At 43.1% G+C, this 12,918-nt stretch overlaps 1 protein-coding gene across 2 annotated transcripts; it reads left to right on the plus strand.

Annotated features, from left to right (window-relative positions):
* Positions 1-1,300: 1,300 nt before the first annotated feature.
* Dsk (Drosulfakinin) lies at positions 1,301-4,538 on the plus strand. Of its 2 annotated transcripts, none has more exons than XM_084592741.1 (3): positions 1,301-1,395; positions 2,163-2,591; positions 4,359-4,538. In XM_084592741.1, exons 1-2 carry the CDS (start codon positions 1,377-1,379, stop codon positions 2,540-2,542), a joined length of 399 nt encoding a protein of 132 aa, XP_084448867.1. In that variant the 5' UTR covers positions 1,301-1,376; the 3' UTR covers positions 2,543-2,591; positions 4,359-4,538. The 2 variants fall into 2 exon arrangements, with proteins under 2 accessions (XP_084448867.1, XP_084448868.1); XM_084592742.1 differs by lacking the exon at positions 1,301-1,395 and adding an exon at positions 1,718-1,832.
* The last annotated feature ends 8,380 nt before the right edge of the window (positions 4,539-12,918 follow it).

Raw genomic sequence — 12,918 nt, forward strand, 5'->3', positions numbered from 1 at the left:
CTTACACTGCGGAGACTGAACACACTTCCGATACGATTACACATGCTGAACTGAACAGTATATGGCGGAAATTGTTCGTCATTTGTCGCTCTGCTACTGAAATAAAATTTGGTCGTTAAGTTTAAATTTTCTGTGTACGGCCCTTTGCACGAAATCTAGTAATGTTTTTCTAGATGCATTTGTCTTTACCTAGGTGCTTCCCGTCCAAAACAGAGAGTTTGGACAACTTTTAATCTTAAGCACGTGATTATAGAATATTTTATGGTACTCCTGAAAAGAAAATAGATTGTGCGTTTGAAGTGGTCCCAATTGTACGTTTATTAAAACCTAATGAATGAGTGTCCCTAAGTATTCCTGTTAAAGCTCAGTGCTTTTTTTTTTTTATTTGCTAGGAAAGCACTCCTTGATTGCTTTCCACTCATTACCTCGGAAATCTAGGCTTCACACAAATGCTATCAACATAAAATATCGGTGAGAAAAATAGCAATGCAAAACGTACTGTCGACTTTATGGCTTTAAGTATTTAAGTGAATTCTCTCGTTTGTCTTCCCTTGAGCGACGTCGGTGAAACAATCGATCAATCAGCTCACGGAGCGCGCTAATCCTGGGGAGTTTAACACGCACATACTGGGAGAGTTCGGAAACTCCACGCGTCCATCCGAATAATTTGAAACTTGCGTAACGATGCCGCTTTCTACAGTTCTTAAATGGCATTCGTTTTGGCTGATTAAGACCTTCTGAACACACGTGATGTTAGAAACGTTCGCGACTCCTTGTTAAAAACAACAGGAGTGCGATTGCGTCAAGAGAGCTGGGCTCGCCAAATCTTCGGTTCGCCTACCTCTCTATGATGGGGCTTTATGAATTACAGTTTTTTGTTTTGCTTTTTTTTTCTGTCACGTCACCACCCCGAAGACAAAGCGGAAGGGTACCATTAGCCTAAAGGCCCTTCGGGAATTTTAGCGTACAGTGCCTGCACCGTTTTATACAGTTGACTGCCATAAAACTAAAAACGAAATCAAAACGGAATATATTTTACATTCAGCCGCAATTTGTTTCTGTAATTTTGTAGCGATTTCGCCAAGCCGACGTCATGCGAGTACGCCCAAGTTGCCACATGGTGATAGCATTGGGTCCGTTGCACCACGTCCGGTGCTCTTTCACGATTATTCTGCGAGCGTGCCCTTGCCGGATGAACTCAGCGTTCAACCCAGCTGCTTTGCTTCGCACGAGTTCCCTCCTCGTCAAAGTGCCCGATAGTGCAAAGTAATCTACGCAGTAAGGAGGCTTCCGGCGTACTGTTTTCTCCGACCCCTTCATTTAATCCTTGCCTTTATATATATAGACACGCACTGGCAGGCATTTGAGCTTGAACCATGCCAACGGCGCGCTCAGGTACAGAGTAAAAATTATATCCTCATCTGGGAGGGAAATATGGCGTGACCCTTTTGGTATCCGCGCATTTTCTTAAAGCCTTAGAGAGCTGCTTTTACCAGAGCTGTCGAACACGTTCTTCCGGAGTTGCCGCCGGTTGGTTAAGCTCAGAGTTCAAAGCTATCCGCTTCTAACAAGCAACTCTTTTTCTTGAAACCACGAAGGAGTAGTTCAAGACAGTCAGAGAGTTAGGATAGCATCGCGACGCTCGAGTCTGCCTAGTTAAAGTAACTTGGTTTTAAAACATAGGCATGAACTCTAGCGCAGCAGAACCGCAGCAACATAGCGGAGCTCATACGTGGCCCGCACCGAACAACAGCCACTGTGTTCTTGCCCATCCAGGAATCTATCCACCTGTATTGTGCGAGCAGGATCATGCAGCAGTAGCGTCATTCTTAGTCCGTATTCCGATACTTCTTCAGGCTTGAGTCTCGCTGCATGCTGGGTATTGAATTCTATAGTCATTGGGAGACTGTTGTTTAATAGGCAATATTTGAGACTACTTAAGACCAAAGTTGACCTTGAGTCTCAAAACACTGGTTAATAGTAGCCTCTGACGAAAAAGTAAGTTGTAGTCATCAGTGAAACGACTAGCGCATTACTTTCAAGCTCTAACTTTGAAGGCGCCTACTGAGTCATTACACGCTTGTAAGCAACAGTCCTCATACGTAATAAACTTCACAAAATGCACTTCTCTTTAATCACAAATTCTTCTTAATGTCCCGCAGACAATCCCGCATCATCGGTAGCCTCCCACGTCCCTCCCGTCGCGTCGAGCATCATGCAACTTCCCGCTCACACCATCCTGTTCCTGCTGGTGGCCATGGCGGCAGCGAGCGCGGCGCGAGGCTATTCGGCCGCCAGCCACGTCTCGTCGCAGCAGCAGCAGCAGCGCCACCGCATCAGCGTGGGCCACTGGCTCAAAAGCGTGCTTCCGCCGCCAGCTGGGGACGCGGACAGTCGCAACACAGCCGATCTGGATGCGGCCGACATGATCGACCCTGTCCTGCTCGCCTCTGGGTTCGCCAAGCGGCAGGAGGACGATTACGGTCATATGCGGTTCGGACGATCCGACGACTACGGGCACATGCGATTCGGCAGGAAGTAACGGGCCCGCACAACCGCCATTCCGCCGCCTTCCGACCTGAAGCGAAACGGTGTGTACTGCATTCATCCCCCAGCGGTGTTTCAAAGGCGTAAGCTTACGTTTTTGTAGGTAATCAGGAAAACCAGCATACACGCTGGGGCAGGTATCTTCGAAAAGCGGCTGTACAAATGTCTCTCTACATACATTCAGTGCTCCAAAGGTGGAAATAAGACTATTTATCAATCTGCTGCTGGTCGGGAAGGCGGGGAGGGGGCATGAAAACAAAGGAAACGGAAAATGAGCGATATATTTTTTGTTGTCCCATTGACTACGATTATAGGATGATGAGCTAGGTGTCAGACCGGGATCATCCTTGCCTCAGTAAATGCTAGTTGCTCATTCGTTTTGCTTGATGTCCTACTTATCCGTTCCGGTTGTCTGGGTGGAAACATAACACGTAGAAGTGTCATATATTACAGCGGCTAAAATAAGCGATAACTTCAGAGCCAGGCAGTTATGCTAGACACCATTGAACTACTTCTAATTTTACATGTGAGGAATGCACGCTAAGACCTCAATGTTTTCGCAATTTATTTTAATTTGCGCTTTACATCATTTGGTTAGGAAACTTTTTAGGTGTCAAGATTAATTACAGAAAAGAAGCCCATTAGATCTCGTTGTCTTCCAAGCTGATATTGCCGATAGCTTGTTTCCTTGCAATGTGCAATAAAGCATCTTCGGAGAACCTCACCGACCTATCAGTGGAGATTACAGTTATTCCCCGATAAGCGTAACAGTTCTGAGCAACTGCCGACAAATTAGTGCGCTATGCTGAGTACCAAAAGGCCTCTATTTATGGTGAGGGCACAAAACCGCAACGGTGCATACGGGAAGGCTGTATGTTACAACTGTACACGACGCAGTAAATGTGGAATCTCTTCTCCTATGCCGTCAATACATAACAGTCATCACTTTATCAAGAAGCACAGTAAGCAGTATACTTGTGAAGCACATTCTGTGGTAAACGCACACCCGTCAATGTCTAACGTTGAGTTAGCCAACAGAAAATTTATGATGCGGCGGTTTTGCCCATGAAATAGCTTTGAGTTGCAATGGCCACAGATATAGACGGAGCGAAAATGAGTGGAAGTATGGAAACGTGTGCGTATTTTTTACACGAGGTTTCGTTTGGTTTCATGATTGCGATCCATGAAATAGTATGTCTTCTCTGCACATTTACTCAGTGTCTGAAGGATATGTATATTAGGATACTGCTGAAATGGGTCATGTAAACCGCAACCTCACGCTAAGCAAGGCCTGGAAGAATCATTGGCCACATAATGCTTGCGGAAACGTTGATTGTTCTTTGGATAAAAAAAAAAAAAGAAAAATGAAAGCGAGAAAGAAGCCTACGAAAGGTATGAAATCATTACCACATTTCAAAGAAAGATTCTTTTATGCAAATGAGTCGGTCAGGAAGTACGTTGATGTAGTTAAGAAACATGCCGTTCACAGTTCCACGACTCCAGAACAAGCAATGGAAATAACACTTTGAGCAAATGATCAATAACACAACGTTGCTTTTAGCATCCGAGCGCACAATTCATGTAAGGAAGCGAAATATTTTGCGTAACGCTCTTTTATTGTAACCGCAACGGATCATGTGTTTTTCCCTTCTGGTCGTGAGTGCATCGCGCTCCAAAGAACTATAATGAAAACATCATAGATACGGTAACTTATATTTCCCTACTGAAAATAAATGTTTCGTCAGCGTCACTTTAAATGTATGAATGTTTCCGTTGCTAAATTCTTTTTTTTCTTTTGTCTGTTCTTTTAGGTGCGTCAACAGTACCGAATCTGACATTCATCCTCCGGACGAGAATACTTAGGAACGAAAAAAACGCCGGTTGTTCGGCCATCGCTGGAGTCCCAGTGCTCCGGATTATCGAGGGGCTCCTTGAAGACGCGGGCATTCCGCATGGCTCAAGCGCAATAAAAACTTTGTGGAGCTTACAAATTACCACATGTTGGTTGTATGCATGACTACTTGTTACTACGTCAGTTTACGTCACTGACAAATTTGCATACTGTAGCAGTGCAGCAGAATTAGATAAGGAAACATTGGAAGCTAGAATCAGAAACCAGTTCAATATGAACGTTTCAGTTACCGCATTTTTGTTTAAATATTGATTCACCTGGTAAACAAGGCTATTGTTTTCTACTGCAGAATACAGCATGGTTCACACATTGATTTTAGCATTTATCACAGTTCTTCTCTAGGTAAAATTTGCGGAAATGAGCGTGCCCTTCTTGGCCTCATTAGGCTCATATTTTGGAGCAGTTGTGAACTGATTTAACTCTAAAACTGGAACCTCAATTCCCTATCGTGGCAAGAATAGAAGCTGCAATGATTCTTCTTACTTCATCGCAAATTATGCCCTCAGCTCTGTTAGTTGAGGTTTAAAAGATGTCCCATTTTTATTAAAGCCGGGTGCTGAAAAAACAACAACGAGGAAAATGGTTGTGAAGTGTAGCTAAGGAAAAAGAAAACTCCATTGTGAGAAATCTTAGGCAGACAACACTGGATCCATATTCCAGGTTTGAGTCGTTTTCAAAGTGTCGTTACCTCGATAATCTCGAGTCATCTGGTTGTTGGAAACGCCGAACCAAAAGTGGTAGCGACATCTTGTTCCGGTGTTCAGACAACACCGGAACCAGATGGAACTACCATTTTCGGTACCGGCGTTTCCACAAACCAGATGAGTTAAGGCCAGGGCGATAACGGCACTTGTGAAAATGACTGAAACTCGGAATACGGATTTTGGTTTACGACGCACCTTGTACAAAAAGAATGCTTATTTGAAACACTGTAGAAACCATAGAGCTTCTTACACTATATGGAGGGAAAGCTAAGGACGCTGCACTTCAGCCACCATGGGCGCGCTAAGTATCATGAGCCGGTGTGCTACTTGTTGAGGGACAGTCGGTTTTTCTCGGGTACATGAAGTGGCGTTACTATGATGTTTCTTTTTTATCATCATCATCATCATCATCTCGAGGTGCTTACATAGACTGCAAAAGCCATAGTAGCGAAGGCGAAAAAGCAGATGACGTCACCAATAAAAGTTTTCTGTTTCTTGAAATGCCATTGAGAATTTTCCTAAGTAATTGCACAACCATAAATATTTTCAAAACGTTTTTTCTTCTCAAAGTGTGCCTCTTAAGTGCAAGATATTGGTATTTGTTCTACTCAAAACTAAGCCAATAGGAGAAAGAGCCATAGCTTATATTAGCTAAATTTCACACTGACAAGCTGGATCTCTGTCTTTTTAAAATTTATAGTCACAATATTGAATGATAGGACATATTTACGGTAGAACAACGTTTATCTTTGCATTACTTTTAGCCAAAAATTGTAGTTCTGCAGTCGGTAGCTCTTCGGCCCATGATGCTTTGAACTCCCGTGGTGGCTGAACTGGTCGTCAGGAAACTCCATGTAAACTCCCATAGATGGCAGCACAGCTTTCCCTCTAAGTATAGAGTAAGAAACTCTATGGTAGAAACTGCATGCGTCTGCGTTTTACTCCTCAACCAGAGCTCACAGTTAGTACATAGCGGATATCAGCTACGCCTGATGTGAGACAAGTGCAAAAGTTGTCACTGCCTGATTATGCCGAATTCGAAGTGCGTAATAATGAATGTTTTTCCACCATATTACATGTAGTGACATACGAGGGGAGTTCAGAAATTTACAGCCTAAGTATGACACTAGAGGCTGACAGTGTCCTAGTTTAAAATGAATGAGATGCTTATAATGCTTCGCGTTATAAATACCTCTATTCTCATTGAATCTGGAGTAATAGTGGCCTGAATGTGGCTAGACAGCTGTAGTTGGAGCGAACAGCAGCATCAAGTACAATGCTGCTATTCCATTTTCGGTGAAAGGAGGAGGAAAGGCAACCCCCTTTTACTCATGGATGAATGGAGGATGGGTTTTATAGCAATGGAGGCACCACATTGAACTTTCCATTCAGGAACAGCCGTGCTGTGAAACTGGAGGCAGTCACTGTCAGCCGACCTGTGAGCCTATCGCGCTGATAAAACCCCATAGATGAACTTTAATAAAAGCGGGAAGGTGCTCTCGTGCTGTTCTGAATAAAAAGCAAGTATTGGGTCCGTGGGAATAATCTTGCTAAGGCTGATGCCTATGTCAGGACCATTCATATATGGTACGCAAATTTGGGATTTCTGAAAAGAAAAAAAAAAACGACCTGGAAGGTTGTTATGATAAAACCGAAAAACTGCTCCCACGATGGAAACGAGACCGATCAAGAAAGAAACGCTTTAAAACGCAGTTTCTCTCGGTCCGCAAAACGCAAGAAATTGTCTGAATATACATGATGACATGGAGACATTTTTTTACAGGGCGGATATGTTCTGCCGATTACGCCTGCAGCTGAGAACTATGGCAGCGAGAGGCTTGTCATCCTGACTGCCTTGGCACTTTGCGCAGCCGTTAGAAAAATGAAAAAGTAAAGAAAAGCTGAGCGAAACATTTTTTTTTGTGTTTGATCAGATGTCTCATTGCCTTCCTATTTCCCTCTTAGATCGTGCAAATCGTGGTTATGTTTCTTTAGCTGGAATAGGATTGTTTAGTGCGCTTGATTGTAAATGGATGTCTATCACAATCAGTCCCCATCCAGTCCTTTCTAAAACAAGGGTGTCCACTGTCTCGCTTTAGTTCGTTCTATACTGGGAGCCACTTTGTGTAAGTATTATACAGAGTAAAACTGTCAGTTGTTTTCGCATAATGGGTCCCGAACTGAAGGTCTCTTACGTAGATGACATCGCGTTTTTTTTTCTTGCTCTGACAAGCCAGGTATAGATGAGATTATGAGTTTAATGGATGACATTAATTCAGAGTCAGGCGCTCAGATTAGTCGTTCCACGAGTTGTGGGCTCTGGTTCGGTATGTGGGGATCGACACCTGCTAAATGCGCTAGTGTGGCATGACCATCTAGGCCATCCAAGTACCTTGTAGTCTCTCCGAGAGTCTATAACCATAGTGCTCATTATTGCAAATATCCAGTGCGAACTTTTCAGCGATACCCTCAAGATTTTTGTCACCCATGGTCTTCCTATTTTTGGCAGTGCTACAGCTTGTAATTTCCTTTTGGCTACTAAAATTTATTACGTTCTCTAAATACCTCAGTGCGCAAGATCTTACCTCTAGGGTTTCCACGGACTGTTCGCTACTTTCGTGTGGGATGCTTCTTTTGAATCTATGAGGTTCGATAATCTTTTCCAGCCTGTGAGCACAGGTAGACTTGACGAAGGCTACCTGTATGTCTGACTGTCAATTTCGCGTTTCATGTTTCTTTCGTGGCTTCGTTTTTGCAAGCAAATTTAGTTCATGTTTTTCCATATCACATTGCGTGTTCTAACGTTTCTGATCGTCCGTGTTTATGAGGTGTAATGCTAAGAATGTATTTAGTTGATGCCTACTGTGCTATTTCCTTGAGCTCTTATTATCAGTGTCGAGGAAACAATTGCATAAGTATTTAATTTTCATGCTCTTGTCTTTTGACCACGTACCAGTCCACACCATTCTTTGTATTTTGGTTTACCTGCACACGATGTATTCCAAAGAATACGGAAAATACCTCTCTTGCGATGTACGAAGACTTTTCATAAGCTACATACTCAGACTCTGCCTGTTAAAACATGGTTAGGAAAGAAGAGAATTTTTGTGACTACAGTAAATTGCCGGTTGTGTGATTCTCCAGAACCCATTCTAGCAAGAAACACTAAAAAGCACAGCCCCGATGCTCTCTAATTAGTGAAATAGAACTTGAATTATAGGAATTGAGACGCACCACATGCAGAATTTCGGAGGATAAGGGAATGTAGCAAAGGATTAAAGTGCTGTTTGCCGGCAATATTAGATCAATCCGAGGCAGACAAGACTCGGGCGTCAACGTCGGAGTCGGAAGGGCTAGTGGAGTCGACGGGATGACAGGACAAGCAGTCTGCATCTTGATGAAGCCGGCCGGACTTGACAACAATATATTCCTCGTAACAATATATTCCCTATGAAACGGTCAATTTTAGACCTCACAAATGCGCTTCGAAATGCAATGTCCGCACGCCTAAATCAATGAAGGCAGTGGCGAGGCACTCTCAGAAAGCAATGGAAAGAATAGTCGGCGTTAGGCAGTAGCCATTGATGGCGTGTTATGCAGAAAAAAAACGACAACAACATGGAACCTCATCGCGCATACAACATTGCTTAGAAGCATTGGCCTTCTAAACGTTTCTGTTTTATTTTTCTGTATTAGAAACGTACATGAATCATATATATTTCCTTCATCGTAGTTTTGAAGCACAGCTGATGCGAGGTTTTCAACTTAAAGAAGCGTGGCGTGAAATTAGTCAAATTGTAAGCAGTAATAATCCCGCAAGAACTTCTCGTAACCCAAACCAAATACTTGTTCTTGAATGGGAGCTGTGGTAATAACTTTCATCTAAATGTTGCTATTCTTCAGCCAATTTTGTGTTCGCGATATAAAGCCGTATGTTATTCTTTGGGTGCGAGGGGATTTGTTGAATAATGAGACCTCTATATCGTCCTAAAGAGAATGGAAGCTACCGCGAATGAATAAAATATTTCTGGTGACCACTTTTTCCGCATATTGTTGCAGTTGGTAATTTCCCGAGGCGATCTTCCTGCTTTATATTACATTCGATTAAACGTGCACATTGCTCACCGGTAACTAGTAGAAGTAGCTTTCGGGAATTGCATTTTATCCACACCCAGTACAAAGCGATTTGGAGAATTTCAAACAACACTTCCTGGACGATAAAATGCGCTTGAATAATAAAAAAAAGCGTGCATGGTGAAATGACTGCCCAGGCTTGATCATGCAGTGTGCCTTTTTCAAGAAAAAATAATCTCACGATGAAACAGCCTTTTACCTCCTGCCAAGCAAGCTTGATTCTAACAAATACCTTCATGTCACGATATCCTGCTAGAAACATTTTAAGGTGCTGCATAACTCTCACTTCAAACACACGAGTATAAGCAGAAAAAATAAGAAATTTATTATTGTATTATTACCAGAGTGATAGGATTACAGATTTAATGGATGACATTAATTCAGAGTCAGGCGCTCAGATTAGTCGTTCCACGAGTTGTGGGCTCTGGTTCGGTATGTGGGGATCGACACCTGCTAAATGCGCTAGTGTGGCATGACCATCTAGGCCATCCAAGTACCTTGTAGTCTCTCCGAGAGTCTATAACCATAGTGCTCATTATTGCAAATATCCAGTGCGAACTTTTCAGCGATACCCTCAAGATTTTTGTCACCCATGGTCTTCCTATTTTTGGCAGTGCTACAGCTTGTAATTTCCTTTTGGCTACTAAAATTTATTACGTTCTCTAAATACCTCAGTGCGCAAGATCTTACCTCTAGGGTTTCCACGGACTGTTCGCTACTTTCGTGTGGGATGCTTCTTTTGAATCTATGAGGTTCGATAATCTTTTCCAGCCTGTGAGCACAGGTAGACTTGACGAAGGCTACCTGTATGTCTGACTGTCAATTTCGCGTTTCATGTTTCTTTCGTGGCTTCGTTTTTGCAAGCAAATTTAGTTCATGTTTTTCCATATCTCATTGCGTGTTCTAACGTTTCTGATCGTCCGTGTTTATGAGGTGTAATGCTAAGAATGTATTTAGTTGATGCCTACTGTGCTATTTCCTTGAGCTCTTATTATCAGTGTCGAGGAAACAATTGCATAAGTATTTAATTTTCATGCTCTTGTCTTTTGACCACGTACCAGTCCACACCATTCTTTGTATTTTGGTTTACCTGCACACGATGTATTCCAAAGAATACGGAAAATACCTCTCTTGCGATGTACGAAGACTTTTCATAAGCTACATACTCAGACTCTGCCTGTTAAAACATGCCTAGGAAAGAAGATAATTTTTGTGACTACAGTAAATTGCTGGTTGTGTGATTCTCCAGAAACCATTGAACATTGGTTCATTGATTGCAAGGATGCAATACTGTTCTGGGATGTTATGCAAACAACATTAAAATAAAGCCCTGATTTGACACCACACTCTGCACGATATCATATTGCATTACCGTTTGGGGATGTGCCTTTGGACATCTTCTTCCTAAATGGAATATACAGCCTCTGGCAAACGCGCATGATGAACCGACATTCGGAATCTTTTCTTTCTGAAAAGGACAATTCCTGTGAGATGATTGCTCATTTAAGAGAACTGCATGCACAAGCTGAGTGCGAACGTGGGGTGAGGCTCACTCTTAGTGATGCGCTCGGCATTGCCTTTTGTTTATAGCTTTGCTAACTAGGTATCTCCAATTTACATTGTGTTGATGAGATGCTGTTTTTTATGATGTTTACATAGTTTGTGCATAGAAAATTGATTCAGTGCAATAAATATCATGTTAAAAAGAAAGCGTTGTATTTGTGCTAGAGCACCCGACTCGCCAGTTACACGCCTGTTTTTTCAATGGGTACAAGATTTCTCCCGGCCCGGTGTTAGGCTCCTCTGTGTGAAAAGCTTGGGAAAAATGTCATTAACCAAAAAAAGACAGACATCCCTTTGGAATGCCTGTCCCTTTTCTAGAAACAGGTGTAAGCATCGAAACTGCCTTAGGTGCGAACTCATCATCTACCTGGCATTCTAGTTTTTTTCTCCTGCTGCCGCTTCTTATTTTATTTTTCAGCTCACGGGATCATAGGTTCCAGGCTCAGAAATTATTACCCGTAGAAACATTCTTGCTTCTTCCGTCTTCTCCTGCCCGCTCCCTCTTTCCTCCCTGGCTTTTGCTCTTCAGAAGCAAAAGCGCTTCTAAATTCCAGAAGAGATGACCGCACTGTTTAGACGAAGACAAGCCACTTTGTCGAAACGTTGACTCGGCTTGCGAACTGATGCTCCCCCTCAAATCTTGTTAACTTTTATTTCCTACTGCGTACCAATCTTCTTTCTTTTGTTCTATCCTGGATCTTCAATAGCATATTCTTCAAATTTGCAACGAAAAATCTCTCGTGCCATCTTAATAAGATATGAGGCATCAGATATAGTGTCTATGCAGACGATATCACAATCTGGACCGATGGAGGCTCCAACGCCGATATATCGCATAGGCTGCAGGAAGCGGCATATATAGTTGAAAGCTACGTCCTAAATAGAGGACTGTCTTGCTCTCCTCAGAAATCTGAACTGTTTTCAATGTGAAGCAAAGAACAACTAATCCAAGAATCCAACCTACTGTACCTACACAAACCAGTGGAGGTATACGTGGGAGGGAGCAAGGAACCGAGAGTCAGCACCATTAGGATCCTGGGGTATCTCAAAATGACGGCTTGAGGGGCTAGTTGGTGCTGCATCGTATTCAGAAATGTGGCGCAACAAACACAAACACAAGAGAAGGTACACAACACACGCGCACACTACCAACTGTAATAAGAATCTAAAATCACTTCGTCTTCACCCCTCCTCCTCTTCTACACTCAGGCACATCTCATCTTCCTCTTCTTCTCATCTTCCTCTTCTTTGCCAAGGGGATAGTGGCACTTTCTTCCTCGCAGACCATAAACATCGTCCAAACATGGCAGTCACAAATTCTACACTGTCTTGTTACTCCACACCTCTGCTTTGCCCAATAACTCATACCACGCTGGACAAGCAAATATCACCACATAGTCACATAGTCATACTCTAAAAACCACCGCCTGGGTATTTCCTACAGCAGAATAGGAAAAACACCACCATCCTTAAAAAACTTCAGACGTATGTCGACTAGGTAACGGGGATATTCAGGTGAATCTCTCTCAGGAACAAAGGCCTCAGAGAACACTGCCACTGCTTCGTGCCTTTTTAATCAGTAAGAGAGCTTATGCCACCCCCCTCCTCAATCTCAATCCTGGTGAATTAAAGAAGTTAGAGAAAATGATCAGAATGTCATTCAAAAGGATTTTAGGCACCCCCCCCCCCCCCCCCCCCTCAGCTCGTCGACAGAGAAGCTGGTAGCTATGGGAATGCATAATACATGGGAAGAGATTGCTAAAGCGGCCAGGGAGGCCCAGATCTGATGGCTCAACTCCACTGTAGTGGGCCGAAAATACTACAAGAACTACAGCTTCAGTCAGGTGAGCCACCCTATGTCGCTGAACTCCTGGAGCTTGAGACGCGGAAACCATTCACAAGTGCACCAATCCCTAAGAATATGCACCCGATTCATTACAAGGAATGAAGACAGCACAGAGCAAAATTTATTTAAAGCAAACTAATAAACAATTCTCCTGAGGAAACAGCCTATTGCGATGCTGCCTACGGGCTAGAAGGAGCCACGGTCCTAGCAGT

The sequence above is a fragment of the Amblyomma maculatum genome, chromosome 2, assembly GCF_055883805.1.
Source record: "Amblyomma maculatum isolate TAMU_Amacu chromosome 2, ASM5588380v1, whole genome shotgun sequence".
NCBI classification, from domain to species: Eukaryota; Metazoa; Arthropoda; class Arachnida; order Ixodida; family Ixodidae; genus Amblyomma; species Amblyomma maculatum.